General features: G+C 40.4%; 1 protein-coding gene across 16 annotated transcripts in view; it reads left to right on the forward strand.

Annotated features, from left to right (window-relative positions):
* Window positions 1-208: 208 nt before the first annotated feature.
* The window catches only part of LOC147019142 (uncharacterized), a 103349-nt gene continuing 80571 nt past the window's right edge, over window positions 209-22986 (forward strand). For 13 of the 16 annotated variants that reach the window (XM_085899994.1, XM_085900003.1, XM_085899999.1 and 10 more), the window contains exons 1-2: window positions 476-659; window positions 13063-13093. In XM_085899994.1, coding sequence (XP_085756120.1) covers window positions 585-659; window positions 13063-13093 — 106 coding nt within the window. In that variant the 5' untranslated portion in view covers window positions 476-584. Of the gene's footprint in view, window positions 349-475; window positions 660-13062; window positions 13094-22986 lie in introns of those variants that run through there. The other 3 variants (XM_085899995.1, XM_085899996.1, XM_085900005.1) reach the window with 3 other exon arrangements.

The raw sequence follows: 22986 nt of genomic DNA on the forward strand, positions 1-22986 counted from the left end.
CTGTTCCTGCTTTGTGAGTTAATTATTTATCAAAGGCAGCATACTCAAAATTGCGCTGCCTGGTCAGGGTTCTATTTCAAGCCCAACTATATACCACCATCCTGGTAATTTGGAGGCAAGAGCCAATGAATAAGACATATTTTAGGGAGCCTAACGACGTGGCTGTTCTTTTCACTGGCATTCAGAGTTTACCGTAAAATATGTAAACAGTGCATTTTGAAGAGAAGGCCGTGGTATGCAACGCCCTGAGCTACATTCACAATTCCTGTCATTGAACATCTCATGACACTGCAGGAGATACTCCATCATAAGCAGTACGACACTGTCTGAAACTATTCTGCCCTGCAGGTAGGTACAGCAAAAATATTTGATGACGGTGTCTGCATGCACCTCGTGATTTCAAGCAAAACACCCTGTTTGAATTAAAACTGGCCTTGCGAGAAAACTGGTGGAATTGCTTCTTAACATGAGTACTTATCTTGCTACACATCACAAGGCAACGTTCACCGTGCCAAGTAGTACCTTTCTTTAGCACTTGTCGACACAGAGTGATTTTTCATCTTTCAGCTCTCTTTACCTACAGGATGAGGCCCAAGGCACAGAGAGAGTCGAGAGTCTATGTCTCCATGCAAGAATTCCTGTGGCTTCTCCTGATCCAGGTTTGAGTTTTTTTTAAGGGGATATACAAGCGCTTTGATACAAACAAATGGGGATGATGAAGTAAGATTGATGTTTTAGTTATTACCATTTGTTTCAGATTTCCTGCATCAGCGTAAAGCATTTATGTTTGCTGATGAGACAAATACATAAGGGAATGTAGATAAGTAAAAAGGTGATGTTATCCATTGATTGTCCATTCAATACATGGGCAATTGAAATCTTTTGGGAATGAGATATCATATTCCAAGAAATGCCAACGTATTTTGTATTTCCAATTCATAAGTGATTATTTTTGCACAAACAAAAAACAAGTAATTACTGACTAATTATGCATGCTGTTTTGTTAAAAGAAAAAATACAGAAATCATTTCTTCCATTGTTGTGAGCAGTATCGTTTCTCTAACTTTTTGAACGCCTCTCATGTCTACTTTATATAAACATCACAAAAACATTTTTGGAATCGGGAAGGATTATTACCTCCACCACCAAAGGAGGGCAGAGGTTATATTTTCACCGCTGTTTGTCTGTCTGTGTCTGTTTCTTTGTTGCTTGGCAAAAGTATTTCGCCAAGTATGTTGGTCTGTATAATGTCTGTTTCTCACATAATTTTTGTCCACTGTTTTGACGCAATATATTTTTTTTTAAATTGTCTCTGTTGGTGACCGGCCGAGGACAGAAACGCAAATTTTTGGTCAAGATGCGGATTTGGATCCGAGAATCCTTTTAGAGATTCTTCACCATTCAGTGAAAAGGCAAAAAATAGGACCGCCTGTCCTGAAGCTCATCTGGATCAGGAGCAACAGTCATTGAAACCCCTGCAGACCCCCCAGACCCTGAATTTTTTTTAATGCTATGAACAAACTTTGGTACATCACTGGTGAAGGTTGGGTCAAGTTTCATTCAAATTGTGTGTGCACTTTGGAGAAGAGAGCAAATACCTATTTTGGGGAGGCAATCCCCCCCCCCACCCCCACAGTAGACCCTGTCAATGAGTGTCGGTTTTGGTTGGGTCGATACACTTTAGTATGACATGGGTGATAAAGGTTGCGGTCAGCTTTCATCAAAATTGTCTGTAGTCTCCTCAGTCACATCTGTACTCATGAAAACACCTCAGTCACATCATTAAAAACACCTCACCTCCGAATTATTAAAAATACCTCACCTCCGCATTATTAAAAACACCTCACCTCCGCATTATTAAAAACACCTCACCTCCGCATTATTAAAAACACCTCATCTACACATTATTAAAAACACCTCACCGTAACATTCTTTAAAACACCTCACTGTAACATTATGAAGAACACCTCACCGTAACATTATTAAAAACACCTCACCGTAACATTATTAAAAACACCTCACCGTAACATTATTAAAAACACCTCACAGTAACATTATTAAAAACACCTCACAGTAACATTATTAAAAACACCTCACAGTAACATTATTAAAAACACCTCACAGTAACATTATGAAAAACACCTCACAGTAACATTAGTAAAAACACCTCACCGTAACATTATTAAAAACACCTCACCGTAACATTATAGAAAACACTTCACCGTAACATGATTTAAAACACCTCACCTCCACCTTATTAAAAATAGCTCACCGTAACATTATTAAAAACACCTCACCTCCGCATTATTAAAAACACCTCACCTCCACCTTATTAAAAATAGCTCACCGTAACATTAATAAAAACACCTCACCTCCGCATTATTAAAAACACCTCACCGTAACATTATAAAAAACACCTCAACATAACATTATCAAAAACACCTCACCATAACATTATTAAAACACCTCACCGTAACATTATCAAAAACATCTCACCACAACATTATTAAAAACACCTCACCGTAACATTATTAAAAACACCTCACAGTAACATTTTTAAAAACACCTCACCGTAACATTATTAAAAACACCTCACCGTAACATTATTAAAAACACCTCACCGTAACATTATTAAAAACACCTCACCGTAACATTATTAAAAACACCTCAGCGTAACATTATTAAAAACACCTCACCGTAACATTATCAAAAACATCTCACCATAACATTATTAAAAACACCTCACCGTAACATTATTAAAAACACCTCACAGTAACATTTTTAAAAACACCTCACCGTAACATTATTAAAAACACCTCACCGTAACATTATTAAAAACACCTCACCGTAACATTATTAAAAAACACCTCACCTCCACATTATTAAAAACACCTCACCGTAACATTATTAAAAACACCTCACCGTAACATGATTAAAAACACTTACCGTAACATTATTAAAAACACCTCACCGTAACATTATTTAAAACACCTCACCTCCACCTTATTAAAAACACCTCACCGTAAAATTATTAAAAACACCTCACCATAACGTTATTAAAAACACCTCACCGTAACGTTATTAAAAACACCTCACCGTAACATGATTAAAAACACTTACCGTAACATTATTAAAAACACCTCACCGTAACATTATTTAAAACACCTCACCTCCACCTTATTAAAAACACCTCACCGTAAAATTATTAAAAACACCTCACCGTAACGTTTTTAAAAACACCTCACCGTAACGTTATTAAAAACACCTCACCGTGACATTATTAAAAACACCTCACCGTAACATTATTAAAAACACCTCACCGGAACATTATTAAAAACACCTCACCGGAACATTATTAAAAACACCTCACCATGACATTATTAAAAAGACCTCACCGTAACATTATTAAAAATACCTCACCGTAACATTATTAAAAACACCTCACCGTAACATTATTAAAAACACCTCACCGGAACATTATTAAAAACACCTCACCGTGACATTATTAAAAACACCTCACCGTAACATTATTAAAAACACCTCACTGTAACATTATTAAAAACACCTCACCGTAACATTATTAAAAACACCTCACCGGAACATTATTAAAAACACCTCACTGTGACATTATTAAAACACCTCACCGTAACATTATTAAAAACACCTCACCGTAACATTATTAAAAACACCTCACCGGAACATTATTAAAAACACCTCACCGGAACATTATTAAAAACACCTCACCGGAACATTATTAAAAACACCTCACTGTGACATTATTAAAACACCTCACCGTAACATTATTAAAAACACCTCACCGTAACATTATTAAAAACACCTCACCGGAACATTATTAAAAACACCTCACCGGAACATTATTAAAAACACCTCACCGTAACATTATTAAAAACACCTCACCGTAACATTATTAAAAACACCTCACCGTAACATTATTAAAAACACCTCACCGTAACATTATTAAAAACACCTCACCGTCACATTATTAAAAACACCTCACCGTCACATTATTAAAAATACCTCACCGTAACATTATTAAAAAAACCTCACCGTAACATTATTAAAAACACCTCACCGTAACATTATTAAAAACACCTCATCGTAACATTATTAAAAACACCTCTCCGTAACGTTATTAAAAACACCTAACCGGAACATTATTAAAAACACCTCACCGGAACATTATAAAAAACACCTCACCAGAACATTATTAAAAACACCTCACCATAACATGATTAAAAACACCTCACCGGAACATTATTAAAAACACCTCACTGTGACATTATTAAAAACACCTCACCGTAATATTATTAAAAACACCTCACCGTAACGTTATTAAAAACACCTCATCGTAACATTATTAAAAACACCTCACCGTAACATTATTAAAAACACCTCACCGTAACATTATTAAAAACACCTCATCGTAACATTATTAAAAACACCTCACCGTAACATTATTAAAAACACCTCACCGTAACATGATTAAAAACACCTCACCGGAACATTATTAAAAACACCTCACCGGAACATTATTAAAAACACCTCACCGTAACATTATTAAAAACACCTCACCGGAACATTATTAAAAACACCTCAGCGTGACATTATTAAAAACACCTCACCGTAACGTTATTAAAAACACCTCACCGTAAAATTATTAAAAACACCTCACCGTCACATTATTAAAACACCTCACCGTAACATTATTAAAAACACCTCACCGTAACATTATTAAAAGCACCTCACCTCCACATTATTAAAACACCTCACTGTAACATTATTAAAAACACCTCACCGCCACATTATTAAAAACACCTCACCGTAACATTATTAAAAACACCTCACCGTAGCATGATTAAAAACACCTCACCGTGACATGATTAAAACACCTCACCGTGACATTATTAAAAACACCTCACCGTAACATTAGTAAAAACACCTCACCATAACATAATTAAAAACACCTCACCGTTACATGATTAAAAACACCTCACCGTAAAATTATTAAAAACACCTCACCGTAACATTATCAAAAGCACCTGACCGTAAAATTATTAAAAACACCTCACTGTAACATTATTAAAAACACCTCACCGTAACATTATTACAAACACCTCACCGTAACATTATTAAAAGCACCTCACCTCCACATTATGAAAAACACCTCACCGTAACATTATTAAAAACACCTCACCTCCACATTATTAAAAACACCTCACCATAACATTATTAAAGACACCTCACCTCCACATTATTAAAAACACCTCACTGTAACATTATTAAAAACACCTCACCATAACATGATTAAAAACACCTCACCGTAACATGATTAAAAACACCTCACCATGACATTATTAAAAACACCTCACCGTAACATGATTAAAAACACCTCACCTCCACATTATTAAAAACACCACACCGTAACATTATTAAAAACACCTCACCGTAACATTATTAAAAACACCTCACCATCACTTTATTAAAAACACCTCATCGTAACATTATTAAAAACACCTCACCGTAACATTATTAAAAACACCTCACCGTAACGTTATTAAAAACAGCTCACCGTGACATTCTTAAAAACACCTCACCGTAACATTATTAAAAACACCTCACCGTAACGTTATTAAAAACACCTCACCGGAACATTATTAAAAACACCTCACCGGAACATTATTAAAAACACCTCACCGGAACATTATTAAAAACACCTCACCGGAACATTATTAAAAACACCTCACTGGAACATTATTAAAAACACCTCAGCGTGACATTATTAAAAACACCTCACCGTAACGTTATTAAAAACACCTCACCATAACGTTATTAAAAACACCTCACCGTAACATTATTAAAAACACCTCACCGTAACATTATTAAAAACACCTCACCGTGACATTATTAAAAACACCTCACCGTGACATTATTAAAAACACCTCACCGGTACATTGTTAAAAACACCTCACCGTAACATTCTTAAAAACACCTCACCGTAACATTATGAGAAACACCTCACCTCCACATTATTAAAAACACCTCACCGTAACGTTAGTAAAAACACCTCACCGTAACATTATGAAAAACACCTCACCGTAACATTAAAAAAAGCACCTCACCTCCACATTATTAAAAACACCTCACCGTAACATTATTAAAAACACCTCACCATAACATTACAAAAAGCACCTCACCTCCACATTATCAAAAGCACTCACCTCCACATTATTAAAAACACCTGACCGTAACATTATAAAAAGCACCTCACCTCCACATTATTAAAAACACCTCACCGTAACATTATTAAAAACACCTCACCGTAACATTATTAAAAACACCTCACCGTAACATTATTAAAAACACCTCACCATAACATGATTAAAAACACCTCACCGTAACATGATTAAAAACACCTCACCGTAACATTATTAAAAACACCTCACCACCACATTATTAAAAACACCTCACCGTAACATTATTAAAAACACCTCACCGTAACATGATTAAAAACACCTCACCGTAACATGATTAAAAACACCTCACCGTAACATTATTAAAAACACCTCACCGTAACATTATTAAAAACACCTCACCTCCACATTATTAAAAACACCTCACCGTGACATTATTAAAAACACCTCACCGTAACATTATTAAAAACACCTCACCATGACATTATTAAAAACACCTCACCTCCACATTATTAAAAACACCTCACCGTAACATTATTAAAAACACCTCACCGTAACAAAATTAAAAACACCTCACCGTAACATGATTAAAAACACCTCACCGTAAAATTATTAAAAACACCTTACCGTAACATTATTAAAAGCACCTCACCGTAAAATTATTAAAAACACCTCACCGTAACATTATTAAAAGCACCTGACCGTAAAATTATTAAAAACACCTCACCGTAACATTATTAAAAACACCTCACCGTAACATTATTAAAAGCACCTCACCTCCACATTATTAAAAACACCTCACAGTAACATTATTGGAAACAACTCACCTCCACATTATTAAAAACACCTCACCGTAACATTATTAAAAACACCTCACCTCCACATTATTAAAAACACCTCACCTCCACATTATTAAAAACACCTCACCGTAACATGTTAAAAACACCTCACCGTAACATGATTAAAAACACCTCACCGTAAAATTATTAAAAACACCTCACCGTAACATTATTAAAAATACCTCACCGTAACATAATTAAAAACACCTCACGGTAACATGATTAAAAACACCTCACCGTAAAATTATTAAAAACACCTCACCGTAACATTATTAAAAACACCTCACCGTAACATTATTAAAAGCACCTCACCTCCACATTATTAAAACAACTCACCTCCACATTATTAAAAACACCTCACCGTAACATTATTAAAAACACCTCACCGTAACATTATTAAAGACACCTCACCTCCACATTATTAAAAACACCTCACTGTAACATTATTAAAAACACCTCACCTCCACATTATTAAAAACCTCACCGTAACATTATTAAAGACACCTCACCTCCACATTATTAAAAACACCTCACTGTAACATTATTAAAAACACCTCACCTCCACATTATTAAAAACACCTCACCGTAACATTATTAAAAACACCTCACCGTAACATTATTAAAAACACCTCACCGTAAAATTATTAAAAACACCTCACCGTAACATTATTAAAAACACCTCACCGTCACATTATTAAAAACACCTCACCGTAACATTATTAAAAACACCTCACCGTAACATTATTAAAAACACCTCACCGTAACGTTATTAAAAACACCTCAACGTAACATTATTAAAAACACCTCACCGTAACATGATTAAAACACCTCACCTCCACATTATTAAAAATACCTCACCGTGACATTATTAAAAACAACTCACCGTAACATTATTAAAAACACCTCACCGTGACATTATTAAAAACACCTCACCGTAACATTATTAAAAACACCTCACCGTGACATTATTAAAAACACCTCACCGTAACATTATTAAAAACACCTCACCGTAACATTATTAAAAACACCTCACCGTAACAAAATTAAAAACACCTCACCGTAACATGATTAAAAACACCAAACCATAAAATTATTAAAAACACCTCACTGTAACATTATTAAAAGCACCTCACCGTAAAATTATTAAAAACACCTCACCGTAACATTATTAAAAGCACCTGACCGTAAAATTATTAAAAACACCTCACCGTAATATTACTAAAAACACCTCACCGTAACATTATTAAAAACACCTCACCGTAACATTATTAAAAACACCTCACCGTGACATTATTAAAAACACCTCACCGGTACATTGTTAAAAACACCTCACCGTAACATTCTTAAAAACACCTCACCGTAACATTATGAGAAACACCTCACCTCCACATTATTAAAAACACCTCACCGTAACGTTATTAAAAACACCTCACCGTCACATTATTAAAAACACTCACCGTAACATTATTAAAAACACCTCACCATAACATTATTAAAAACACCTCACCGTAACATTATTAAAAACACCTCACCATAACATTATTAAAAGCACCTCACCTCCGCATTATTAAAAACACCTCATCATAACATTATTAAAAACACCTCATCTCCGCATTATTAAAAACACCTCACCTCCGCATTATTAAAAACACCTCACCGTAACATTATTAAAAACACCTAATCTCCGCAATATGAAAAACACCTCACTTCCGCATTATTAAATACACCTCACCATAACATTATTAAAAACACCTCACCGTAAATTTATTAAAAACACCTCATCATAACATTATTCAAAGCACCTCACCTCCGCATTATTAAAAACACCTAATCTCCGCATTATTAAAAACACCTCACCTCCGCATTATTAAAAACACCTCACCTCCGCATTATTAAAAACACCTCACCTCCACGTAATTTAAAACAACTCCTGCCGTGCACTTCAAAACACTTACCACGCATTGCTCTTGAGACACAGGCTTGTGTTAACCAAACCACTTGAAATGCTGAATAATATAAAGGAATGAAAAGTCGACATGCATTCCTCGCAAGTGCCAGTGACTGCAACACAACGATTGTGACTTCAACACTGTGACTGGATCATGGCCGATTGACGACTTCTTCTCAAAAATCCCATCCGTGTCTGAAGGAAGTGGTTCAGTTTGGCATTTTTCTTATGAAATACAGTGGGGTAGAAAGGTTATTCTTCATTATTGATGGACGGATGGAAGGAAGGACATAGACAAATACTAAAGTGGCTTCACCGCATTAAAAATCACGAATGCCGTCTGGTATTTTTGATCACCAAATTCGAGAAATTTCGTCATGAGCAATCTGTTTGTTCATGGAAAAAAGAATCTGATAATGATGATAATTTTGGTAATGAAGTTTGCTAAATGTGGTGTTGATCAATTCTGGTGTGTGAACAAGTTTGGAACCCAACCGTAAGAAGCTGGAGTCTATTTTGTGAATCTGTACCACTCATTATGACAGGGATGTGTTGTAAAGATATGCATATCATGGACAAAATTATCAATAAATTATGTGGTATATATAAATCTCCATAAAATCAGAGCGGAGGTGTAATGAGCCAGGTGATCATGACTTGACTGTCCTGCATGACTGAACTCCCAGTGAGGAAGTGGGCGGTTTTGCCCCATATGCGTTATTTCCTTCACAGGCTGCTGGGGAAAATATAGATTAAGCAGTGAGGACAGAGGGCTGACCTGAGGGACAGGCCCGCACCTGCTCCCATAGTCCCCCGAGAAGGTCCCAGGGTCCCCTGCGGTTGGAGCAAAGCAGACCACTTCATGCAATACTGTTGTGGAAATGGGCCCTTCGTGGGTTATTAAATATAGGATTAGCCCAGATCCCCCCTTAAAGGCATGTTTTGCCAGGTTGTTTGGTAATTGGACGTTACATGTGTGTCGGGAGGTGTAGCAGGCTGTCCATTGTTCATACAGTGGTGGTGCACCGAGAGGCGTCTTCTTCTTCCTTCCCCCATCCTAATGAGCCCCCCAACCAACACCCTGAGAGAGTCAATCAACAAGACGTGTCAGCAACCCATTGGCGGAGAGCGGCTGCAAACTCGAACGATGGACCAATCACTTGTCCCCGGGGGTGGTCCAAAAAGGCCAGCCCCAAAAAGATGAGACGGCCAAGCTATGGAGCATTGAGACTGGGAAATGCCTTCTGAAGTACCTGGGACACAGTGGCTCCGTTCATACGATCGAGTTCCTTTCACTGGATCTTTCACTCTCCTGTGCCGTCGACCTTTCAGGGACTGGACGTGCCGAGGCTGGCGCCTGAGCGGTGCCGACAAAAGGACGTCGTCACTGCCATCTTTCCACGCTGCATGCGCGAGCGATGCCGATAGGAGTACGAGCGCCATCTTGCCATCCTGCATGCTCGAGCTGGGCACTCGAATCCGACACCATCGGCTTGTCACAAGCCGCATTCGTGCCTTCGATACTTTTCCTCTCGTCCATGAGGCACCACCAAGTACCCCGTGTCTTGTCTGCATGTTGTCCAGGCCTAAGGTTTATTTTTCTCGGGCTCCCTTCGAAACCCGTATCCGTAGCTCCCTCAGTAAGAGCGGGTTATCGATTAATTATAACGTTCGTGAATGCTTTGCTTGTATCGTGTTTCCCTGATGTGTCCCCAATAAATCTGGCTGATTCATATGAAAGTTGCCGCCTTGAATTTATTCGTGCCGCGCTGAGGAACAATCGCTCGATTTGTAAATAAAACCAAACGGGCTACGGACTGACAGACTTCGCTCGGTCTCTGACAAACCCAGTCTGTAGCCGGGTTCTATATCCCCAAGTGGTAAGGCCCAGGTGTACTTTGGTATCGTGATCTGAGGCGCGTGACCCGAGACCTGTGCCGAACTAGCCGGCGTTATAACCCCTGAGATGGCGGTGCTGTTAAGCGCCGCCGAATCTTCAACAATACAGCCATGGAGCACAGCGGGTAACGAGAAAATCCACTCGAAAACAGCTGGGGACCCCTCTCGGGGAAATGGTCCAGGGCCACGGAAAGTTCCCGGGGTCCAGTATGTGTTATAATGCAAATATACAATATGCATTTCAAGTATGGCACGGGGGGGGGGGGGTGGGAGGAGTCTGGCGTGCTGAGCTGATGTTAGTTCTCGAGGCACGGCCTTATTAGCTGATATCCAAGTCGTGACGGGTTTGCGTTATACTGTAATAAATAGTTGAGCCTTTGCCACTGTGGAATCCTTGGAAGTGCCGAACGCGACACAGTGTGGACAACTTGATTAACACCATAAGTAATTCTGTCATGTGAAACTAAACCATCATTTGTTGTTGTTGTTTTCCTCGTCAGCATATACGTGTTTTTGAATTTAATAGATTTGATGATGAAATGATCGATTTGGTCATTAATTTCTCTGGATCTGCTAATGGATGCAACGTCAGTTGGCAACCCTGGGCGAAATTAAAGGCATGTCAATGGTGCGATGAAAGGTCGCGCCGCAACCACAGAACTGAAAAGAAATAGAATATTCACAGCCCGTGAAAAATGTCGCCTCCGTGAGATGGATGTCACGTGACCGACGCCATCTTGGTTAACACCACGTGACTGAATAGTGTCCCGGATGGAATTCGTTTTTGAATGCGTCCCAGATTGAAAAAACAAATGAATATTAAAATACCATTTTGTGCAGCAATAAACCACAACAATCGGTTACAGGAGGGTTGTGGAAAGTCTTTTTACAGGTATTTTTACATGTTGATCAACAGGAATAGTGTAATTTTATTCTGAGGTATCACTGCAGTTTTTCACAGCTTCTCATTTGGCATTCATCCCATGAACCCTGTTTGTAAGATGATTTGTTTGTGGGTCGCAAATTGGTTTTAATAGTTTGGTTTTTTTTTTACGGAGGGAGGATTAACGTGGATTAATGAGAGTATTTATGTTGACGGCCACCATCAATCCCACCTTCTCGTCGGGTCGCCTGAGGGAAGTTTGACCCAAGTCTTTCACCAATCGGCTGGTGTCAGAGAGAGCGAGACAGCATGGAGGCGAATGTGTGACGGAACGTCCAATTTAACGTCCATCTCCCATCGTCCAAACGTCCAATGTTTCTCCCATTGACCCAGCACGGTGCGGGCTTGAAACCACCACATGGTAGAGTTTGTCATCAGGAATTAAGCCTGTTTTTGAGGTCGAAAAGTCAACAACTCGGTTGAGTTTTCTAAAATCCTCCATTTTCATCCGATTGACTTGAAATTTGAAGAGGATTTATATTTCAGGTCACTGAATTCAACTAGCCAATTGTTTTTGAAGTCAACACGGACCGAAAGCAAAACATAGGCCCAAGGTCAACGAGATTGTATTTCTAAAATCCTCAATTTTCATCCGATTGACCAGAAATTTGAAAAGGATTAATATTTCCGGTCTCTGAATTCAACCAGTGAATTGTTTTTGAGGTCAACATCGACCAAAAGGTCAACATAGGACCAAGGTCATCAACTTAGGTGGTGTTTCTAAAACCCTAAATTTTCATCCCATTCACTTGAAATTTGAAGAGGATTTGCACATCAGGTCACTGAATTCAACCACAAATTATTTTTGAGATCAAATTTGTTTTATGGACTTTGCAAGTATCGTTCTCTGCACGATGCCTTCCTCTTGTTTGTTTGTTTGTGTGCAGGATATCTCAAAAAGTTGTGGACGGAACTGGATGAAATTGGGTGGACAGGATGGGTGTCTGAGTCGGACAAACTGTTTAGATTTTGGTGAAGAGCTGAATCCGGATCCGGATCCGAGAATTATTTAATTTCAAAACTGATTCTTCACCATTGAGAGAGAGGGCCAAAAAACTATAAACAGCAAGATATTTCAAAAATGTATTGGGCCCGATACGATCTCGTGGATCAGGCATTGCATGGTGGAGATATGTGCTCCACTGAGTGCCCTTCTAGTTTCTCAATATTTTCAAATGTGCAGGCATTTTTAAACTTCAATATTTCTTTTTTCTTCTTCAGATCACTGTATTTTCTGCTGCCTCTTGTGCCCGTGAGTGAATTTAAACTTTTATTCAGTAAATTACTGCTTGATGTTCCATTTGTTGTGGTTGAGAAATTCAGTCACAACATGCATGTGTGTCATTGAATGTGCAGGAAATTTGTACCATTTTAAACAAGTGAATTTCCATATGCAAGCCAATTATTTAATGTCACGCTGTCAGGTCTGTCGTTAAACAGTAAATTTATGAGACCCATGGAACCGTCTACAGTTGTGGAATTACTTGAGCATCTATTTCCCCAAACAACAACTTTTCTTACAATGTTTGATATTGTGATAGATGGCAGCCCCCTCCGAATAACTTCAAGAGGATGAATTATCTTAAAAGACTATGATAGTCAGTCACCCCAGAACTTTATGCTGGATCACATGACCAATTTTGTGTTACCGTAAAAAGAAGACTGGAAAACAAATGAGTACTGTTCCGGTGATCATGCAACAGATTTTAATTAGTCTGGCCGAGCGGGACCAATTGTTGCATAATCACTTCTTGCAATCCATAAGCCCGATTTAGAGATTGGTTAACCAACCTTTAATGGCCTTGTGTCGACATCAGAACAAATAGAATACGTCAATACAAGAAATGGGTTCAAGCTTGTACTAAACATGCACGTATCCACAATACAGGCAAATTCACAATGATATATGCACAAGGAGAATCACTGCAATTATTCACAAGCAACTATACATTCCCAACCTCATAATAACCTGGCACCGACATGCATTTGGGAAAAGAGAGATGGGGAAAGAGCAAGAAGAAATGAGAGGCAAGAGAAAGAAGAAGAAGATGGGGTCATGTGTCATGCACCTGCGCACCTTGTACCAGCCCGGTTGAGCTCGCACCACCCAATGGTTTTAGCCAATGGTCTCGTGTCTGTACAATGAAAGGAAAGGTAAGCAGAAGAATGAAAAGTGGAGATAGAGGAAACCGAGAAGAGCCTGCAAGGACCTTTCATGTATGGGCGAAAAGAAATGAGAAGCTCAAAGGCATCAACAAGCTAATTTCTCAAAAGAAGCTCAAAGCTCAGCAGAAGCTGCTGTTATAAGAGGCTCTGGTGTGCTGTTTGCTCCTCCTTTTATGGGACGTCCTCCACTCCCTCTCTAAAGCGTCCCCCACCCATGTCCATAGGAGGAGTTGCCATGCCGGATGATCCATCCCTCATACCTGATCACCTGATTGGTGTGTGTTACCACTCGGACCTCCAGTGGCATCTCGACATTGGTGTCGGATTTTAGGGGCGCTCTCACCTATCTCTGATGGATTGAGCCATCTGGTGTGCGGTTCTCACTCCCGATCCTGACCATATCCAGTTTGAGGTGGTTTCACGTTTTCTGAGTGTTAGGATCCGAAGGCAGGCCTCATTGCAGACTTTTAGTGGAGAAAGGTTAATCCGACCGGGCAATCTCAGTGCATTCCAAAATGTCTGCAGCAACTGTGTGTCCACTCTCAGGAGAGCCAGAAAACAACATCTGTCCAACCTCAAAAATGAACTTTAAAATTTGTTTCCCTCCTTTGAAACTTGATGGTGCCTTCTTCAGTCAATCTCTATTAAACGCTCCACTTCCATCCCTTCTCTCTCTCTCTGCAAATGGCACCACAGCTGACTCCACTTGTGAGAAGGCTGAATGCCTCAATTCTGTGTTTGCTTCCAAATCTTTTGTCCCCAACCCCTAACTCTCACTTCCCATCCTTCCCTGTCATATTTACCTGCTCCTAGACTCTGTGTATTTTGCAACTGAGAAGGTGGAGAAGGTTCTTTCAACCCTTGACCCTGATTCTGTAACTGGACCAGACGACATCAGCTCACCTGTCTAAAATCCTGCTATGCTGCTTTTGTACATCCTCTTTCTGTCCTTTTCACACTATCATTTGCCCTAGGTAATCTTCCATCTGCTTGGAAATCTGGCAACATCACGACATTGCATAAAAGGTGCAAAACGGATCCTCTCAACAACAGACCAATTGGCTCACTTCACATCATCAGCAAGGTCATGGAATCCATCATCGCAGTTGTTATGAAGCCCTTCCTTTTTTTCCAACAACCTCATCTCATATCATCAATTTGGTTTCAGACCAGATCACTCCACCTTGGACATGCTGTTTCAACTCACCCAATAATGGATGGAGGCCCTTAATGTAAATCAAGATCAGGGCTGTCTCTCTGAACATGTGTCATCATTTTGATGCAGTCTGGCATCCTGCCTTACTCTCCAAACTCTCTGCCTATGGCATTCAAGACCAACTCCACACAGGGATTCCTGACTTCCTCTACTCCCGTAGCCAACACATGGCTCTCAAAGGAATCCTTTCATATCCTCTCCCTGTCAAGGCTGAAGTTCCCCAAGGCAGTCTTCTGAGCTTACTCCTGATTTTCATAAATGATCTCTCAGTATCTCTGGAAAATCCTCTTTACCTATTTGCTGATGACTGTACCCTATTCCATGACATCCCTCATCCTTCAGATCGGCAGGCTGCAGCTTCTTCCCTCTTTTCAGACTTTGACAAAATGACAAGCTGGTCAAACACTTGGATTATGTCTTTCAATCCTGATATGTCACACTCTTCTGCTCTCTCTCCTAAAGGATTGTCTGACACTATCAGCCAAGATCTTTCTTCAGCAAACCAAATTTCAAAGTTGGCCTCCAAAGCCAGCCTCTGACTGGCCATCCTCCATCTTACAAAGTTCTTCCTTGGTACAGCAAAACTCATATCCACCTATAAGGCTTTCATCCACAGCTGGATGGAGTACTGCTCTCCCCTCTGGGATGGCTTCCTTGCCTCACATCTTGCTCAGCTTGATGCTGGAGAAGCCAAGACCTTCAAGATCATTGGAATCTCCCACAATGAAGCTGAATCGATGGGTCTATCACTTCACTGTCATAGACAGGATGGTGGTGTCTCTGTCTTCTATCTCCTCCTTTCTGGTCTTACTCCTGATGATCTCTCTGTGCTTTTTCCTTGCAAGGTTTCTGCAGGGCACACATTTTCAACCATCAACCCCCTTCTGGTAACCCTACCTAAATCCAGGATCACTGCTCACTTCCACTCATTTGTTCCTCTTGTTTCCACATTCTCTTCAATCTCATTCTTCATTCTCGGTCTTCAAGACAACTGTTCACCACCATCAAAGAACGTCCTCAATCGAAAACCATGATCTTTTCCACCCTCAATACCCCCCGCCCCACCACCCAAGACCCAGTCCCTCCTCCTTTCAAATTTCCAGTTTTCCCTCTTTTGAGTTTCCTTGTTTATTCATCTTGTCAGCCTGTTGTTGGCTTAGTGGTTAGGGTGGCGGCTTGGGATCCTAGGGTTCTGAGTTCAAGCCCCGTTAGCCGCTGAATTAATACACCAGGAGGTTGACTCAGCCTGTCATCCTTCCGAGGTCGGCAAAATGAGTACCAGTGCACTGGTAAGGGGGACACTGCATCAGCGGCATTGCCGCGTCGCAACCAATGATGCAACCAGCAGCCATAGGCTGCACTCGATAGAGAGATTCATCTTGTTCACCGCATGCATCCGCAACTGCCCCTCATTCTTCCCCACACCCATTGTTTGTCCGATTCTTCCTCTATCTTGGCCTTCAACTCTGCTGTTGGTGTTTCCCCATTCTCTCAACTGTTCCTTTTGTCCTGTTGTGTCCTGATCCATCAGTGGACTAATTCTAATTCTTCGACGAGCCTTGACTACGTTAAAAAAATATATTAATTATGTGCACTGCGCTTCATTGAGGCTCATCTGAAATATTGATTTCTGAAAGGTTATATACAGAGCCCCAATCAAACTTCACTACTCACGCTACTTTGGAGAAGTAAGCAGCAGGGGATACAGTCATTTCTCATGGCAGAAACAAAATGTGGAAATCCATTATTCAAGCTTTCATAATTCCATCTTTCATCTTAATTTTCAGAATATATAATTATCTTGTAACTTTTGTTTCTGATTGTACATTGTCGATTTATGGGAGACATGACTTTTTCATAAAGAATAAGAAAGTTGGCATACTTGTAGATATTACATCCTGAAGATTTTTAGATGTGAAGCCATCGTGAAAATGCGCCATATTCACCGGGTGGCCATTTTGGTGTTGCCGTTCGTGAAAAACACATTTTCTCTATATCTTCACAAAAAGACATGATGTAACAACAAAAAGTAGTTTGTACCCATTTCTTTTCATACAGTCGATGTCTTGGTAAAACGCCTAACCTCTTGAGCTGTCTCAAAACTCGTGATAACCAAAGCCTTTTGACCATTGGCAAGCGAATGGCACTCTGCCCATTGTAATCCTGTTTACAACTCATTGTGAAATAATCATCTAAGAGCCATTTCGTTTGAAACTCAAGTCTGTGCCCTTCACTTGAAGAATAAGCAAGCAAATTGAAAGACAGAAATTCTGTGCAATGGAACCAGACTAGAACACTGTGTAAAAAAGAAGAAGGATATATTGGTGTGACTCTTGACCAATCTTTGACTTACAGATTACACATCGATGAGCTGAAAGCAAAAGCCAGCACTCGAAATGCCCTTCGCAAATTGGGGAACTCAAAATGGGGAGCCAACCCCTAACTATCCGATTGACTTCATTGGCCGTCTGTTTCTCCATGGCTGAATATGCTTGTGTGGTTTGGGAATGGTCAACCCGTGTAAAAAGATCGACCCAGCAATAAACTCAAGCTGTCACTGTATCAATGAATGTCTTCTTCTTCCTCTTCTTCATGCTTCTGACAGCTTGGCTGCCGGATAGCTATAATTTTGTTTGGGGTGTGATGCTCTTATGCCACTGATGATGCTCTGCCCCTCTACCAGTGCACTGGTACTCATTTTGTCGACCTCGGAAGGATGACAGGACGAGTCATCCACACCTGGTGTTAATTCAGTGGCCAACGGGGCTCAAACTCAGGACCCAAAGATCCCAAACCAGCCACGAAGCCAACACCAGGCTTAGTGATTGTCTAAAACCCACCAAGACAACTAACCTCGAGCTGCTCTGGCATCACACCACCCAGCATTAGAGGGGCTGTACAAACCTAGAGTGCCTCAGACAATCAGAGGATGAAAGACACCCACTCCATTGTTCCCTTCACATCTCAAATCACACAGAACCTTCCTCTCTTCTGTCGAACAACTGGACAGTAACTAATCATCAAAAAGGGTTAAACTATGGGAAGAGAGACTGGAACAATTCCCAAAAGATGAACATATGACCCTCAAGCCATCAGAGAATGTCCTGTCAGGTGCTGACCAGCCATGGATAACCTGGCACAGCCTGAACAAACAAGAGGGAGGCACGGGATGATGTAAATCAAACATGTCAAGATGGCGATGCATGAAAGACGCAGAAGACTATGGCCTTGTCCCCCAGACCATGGAATATTTTGAGATATGGCATGTTACATGGGACATGGACGCCAAAGGATTTGACAGAGGCTAATGATGTCGCGTCTTTATATTCAATCCTGAAAAGATGGGCTTTTGAAATAGGAAGGGTCGGTGATTAAACTGACACAGATTTTTGTTCCAACTAAATCGATTATTGACTTTCCAACCATGAAAATCGATCATTATCTTTCCAAAGGTACCATTTTTATCCCCCACCGCATGGCGGAAGGGGGATATTGTTGTCACCTGGGTCATCCGTCCGTCCGTCCGGCTGGCTGGGCGTCAACATTTATTTCAATGGCGGGGGATTCGCCATCTCTGATGGGGATATTTATTATATGACAGCAGAAGCCTTTTTTATCCCCCACCGCATGGCGGAAGGGGGATATTGTTGTCACCTGGGTCGTCCGTCCGGCTGTCCATCCGTCTGTCCGTCCTTTCGTCCAGCCGGCTGGGCGTCAACATTTATTTCAATGGCGGGGGATTCCCCATCTCTGATGGGTATATTTTTCTCTGACAGCAGAAGCCTTTTGGAATGAAGCGCGACACATGGGTGGGACGTCTCTTCTTTTAGTAATAGATGCAAAGTCGAGGCTCATGAAAGAAACAGAACACTGAACAGAAGAGAAAAAAAGAGAACAGAATAGGATTTATACTATCGACCCATAACCATTTTGAGGGTTAATGTTAAAACAAGGTTCAGTTCCTGTTGTAAAATTATTTCCACAATTAATCTCTATTATAATACCAAGCTTATAAGCCTGGTGTTGGCTTAGTGGTTCGGGTGGCGGCTTGGGATCCCAGGGTCCTGAGTTCAAGCCCCGTTGGCTGCTGAATTAACACCAGGGGGTTGACTCAGCCTGTCATCCTTCCGAGGTCGGCGAAATGAGTGCCAGTGTACTGGTCCCGGTGTATGCCCCGGTTAGAATAGGTGTACCATATCCCTGTGTGTCGTAAGAGGCGACCAGGGTTGGCGTCAGGAAGGGCATCCGGCCATAAAACATTGCCTCAAGAAAAAGCCAAACCCCTGCACAGCAGGGAAAAATGGCTGTAAAAACGGTCATTTTATAATACCAAGCTTGCACACTAAAAACTCGGTTCGCCATCACACGATCCCTATGAAATTGTTGTGGCACTTAGCGGACATGCCGACAATATTTGGGAAGTCTTGGCGTTCCAGAGTACCACTTGCATTTTGCACAATGCGTATTTTTGTCATTCCCCGTGTACGGTCTGTCGTCTGCTACCAGCTTTGTTGTACTGCTCTCCCGTGCATGTGCACGGGTATCGCTAGTATCCTTTAATCTTGATTAACGTGACCTGATCCTGTTCATTACATGTTGATTGTTGCTTTGAGGAACAACATTTTATCAAAGCACTTGGGCCTGTGCCTGCCCAAGCGGTGTGTGTGTGCGTGCGTGCGTGCATGCGTGCCTACTCGTGTTGAGTGTGGGCATACATGTGTGCTGTTGTGGTTGTGCCTTTCAGCATTTTTCCACACAGTGTTGTTTTCACGATTTCTTAATCCCTTGTATTTTCCATCCTTTCCTGGACTTTTTCATTCCTTTGGTGGGGCCTCATTCTGATCAACACTCATATAATGTTATTCCTTAATTCTCGCTCGTTATAAATGATTCTTTTTGTGAAAGTTTTTGTCCATGGCTTTCAAAACTCAAATCATTAAAACTCCTGGGTCGCACGAACAGCCATGATCTTTCACGAGCAAACTGCATTTCAAAGTTGGCCTCCAAAGCCACCGCCGACTGGGCATCCTCCATCGTACAAAGTCGTCCTTTTCCACACCTGAACAGTGATCCACCTGCAAAGCTTTCATTCACAGCTTGGTGGAATACTGCTCTCTCCTCTGGGCTGGCTACCCTGCCTCACATCTTACTCAGCTTAAAGCCACTGAAACAAGGACTTCAACATCATTGGAATCTACTACGCTGAACCTGAGTCGATGGACTTATCATTTCAGCATCGCAGATGGGTCGGTGGTCTATCTGTCTTCTACCGCCTCCCTTCTGGACATGCACCCTCTGGTATTTCCGTCTTGTTCCCCCCCCCCCCCCCCCGCCAGGTTTCTGCATGGTGCACAGGGTCTCCCAACAAATACTTTCTGGTAAAACTACCTAAATCCAGGATCACTCTCACCTCCACTCATTTCTCATTTGTTCTTCCTTTTTTTCCACCTGTGGAACTAACTTTCACATTCTCTTCAATTACATTCTTCCCTCAAGGTCACAAGCCAACTGTGCACCCCCATCTCAGATGATCCTCAATTCAAAACCATGACATTTCCTTCCATTGTTAACCCCTCATTCCGCCTCTCCTCATTCCCTTTTGTTTCTTATTGTATAATGTCGATTTATGGGAGAATTATAACTTTTTCAGAAAAAAAGTGAAACTTGGCACACTTGTTGCGATTACATGCTGAAAGTTTTATGTGGAGCCATCGTGAAAATGCACCTTGTCGACTGGGTTGGTCATTTTGTTGCAGCCTTTCACGGAAAAAAACACATTTTCTCCACGTCTTCACAAGAAGACATAATGCATTAACAAAACTAGTTTGACCAACAACCTCTGTCTGCTCTCTGGCAAAGCACCACCCGACATGAGAGGAGCTGTACCAAGCCAGAATGAACGCCTTAGCCAATCAGAGGATGAAACACACCAACACCATTGTCATCCGTTGCTCCTTTCACATCTCAAATCATGTAGAAGCTTCCTTTCTTTTGTCCAAAAACTGGACAGTAACTCATGATCAAGAAGGGTGAAACAGGGAAGAGAGACTGGAATGGAATCAACACTCATATCATGTCATTCATTAATTCTCGCTCGTTCTAAATAATTCTTGTGAAAGTTTTTGTGAGCATTCATGAATTCCAATGATGTTTCATAAATTTCATGAAATGATAAGTTTATTTAAGTGATTACAGTGTCCTTCATCGATTTTCATGGCAATTGTTCCTTCTGTGGAGCAATCTGGGAATTCTTCACCTTCACCCACTGCATCTGCTGTAACACAAGTGGGAACAGATACAACTGTCGATGAATCGGCATCATCGGTGTTTACATTAGAAAGTGACACTTACCCAACTTCAACCATAGGTATTCCATGATGTTTGCTCCACATAAGGGGTCCTCTTCTACGAACTCATGGTGTTTTATGACCTGATTCTTGCTTCCCATGCAAATAGCATAACAACAAGAGACAACATCAGTCAACTTGATTTTATCTGTGGAGGCTTCAAGAAGGAGTTTCAAAGGAATGTGATCTATTTTTATATAAATCAATTTTCTTATCAAAAAAGTGAGGTTATTTTTTCTTTTCAATGTGTGTTTTGTCATCTGTAATGTTTAAATGAATGAGACATGTTGTTTGAATGCGATTCTAAATCACCTTGAATGAAGCAGTGGAACCTTTTAAATCGGTGAAATATTCATTGTACTGCAAAACATTGTTAAATGCTTTGGAAATTCACTTACATAGCAGGTAATTGCCGCTCTTGTGTCTGAACACAAGTGTACGGCAGCAAATCAAACCACTTGCCTGAGACCAAAAGTCAAAAGACTGCAGGATGCAGAATAAAGGGAGATCAGAAAATTGTGATCATCTCCAGTTTCAACTCTGTGCTCATTGAGAGTATTGATATTCTTGTTGGTGTTCCTCAATTCATTCATTGAACCTTCAACTTGGAGGTGGAATCACTACCTGGATTCATCTCACCTTTACTTAGGCTGGTGAACTTGGGTTTTTCCTGACCTCTGATTCTTTCCAAGATGCAATATTTGTTTGGACATCTGGTATTCTGAATATCCCTGATATGTTAATATTCTCTCTGATTATTTGCATATTTTAATTGTGAATTGAAGTCATTCGGATTGCTGAGCTTACTCGAAGTGTATAAGCAGATATTGTAGATGTTGATCTCTGAGTAGAGAATATAACTTCTCCTGCATTCAAAATTAAGTCTCAATAGTATTGAATTATTCCCAATCAATATAACACAAGAGCAAAGACAAATGTTATCGAGCAATCTAAACAACTGAGTGAAACCTAAAATAACTTTTTGTGACATTCAATGTCACTGGTGAAAGATAATGTGGGACCGTCTCCACTCTCCGTGATTCAACACCACAGATGGTGACGGACACTGCAAAATGATATTTTTTGAAATCTCCTCTTTTACAAATTAAACAATCATGATTTAAAACATCAACTGTAGTTGCAGATTCTTGACTGACTATCAACTGCAGCAGAGTATAGAAAGATGCAAAGTATTTCAATAATAAGAACGAGCAGATTCCCATCTACGATGGTTATGGGGGACAGGACGGACCACAATACTTGGTTACAGTAGTTTCGTTGGATGTTTTGCGCCACATTCAACAGCTCAGTTCATATTGGTGGCATGTCTGGGTGCCCAAGGTAGCGTTAGAGACCGGTCGCTTCGATTGCTGGCCTTGACACATAGTTCTGGATGAGGAACACGAACGATTTGAC

The sequence above is a fragment of the Eptatretus burgeri genome, chromosome 10 (assembly GCF_056783735.1).
Source record: "Eptatretus burgeri isolate ZD-2024b chromosome 10, Ebu_testis_v1, whole genome shotgun sequence".
NCBI classification, from domain to species: Eukaryota; Metazoa; Chordata; class Myxini; order Myxiniformes; family Myxinidae; genus Eptatretus; species Eptatretus burgeri.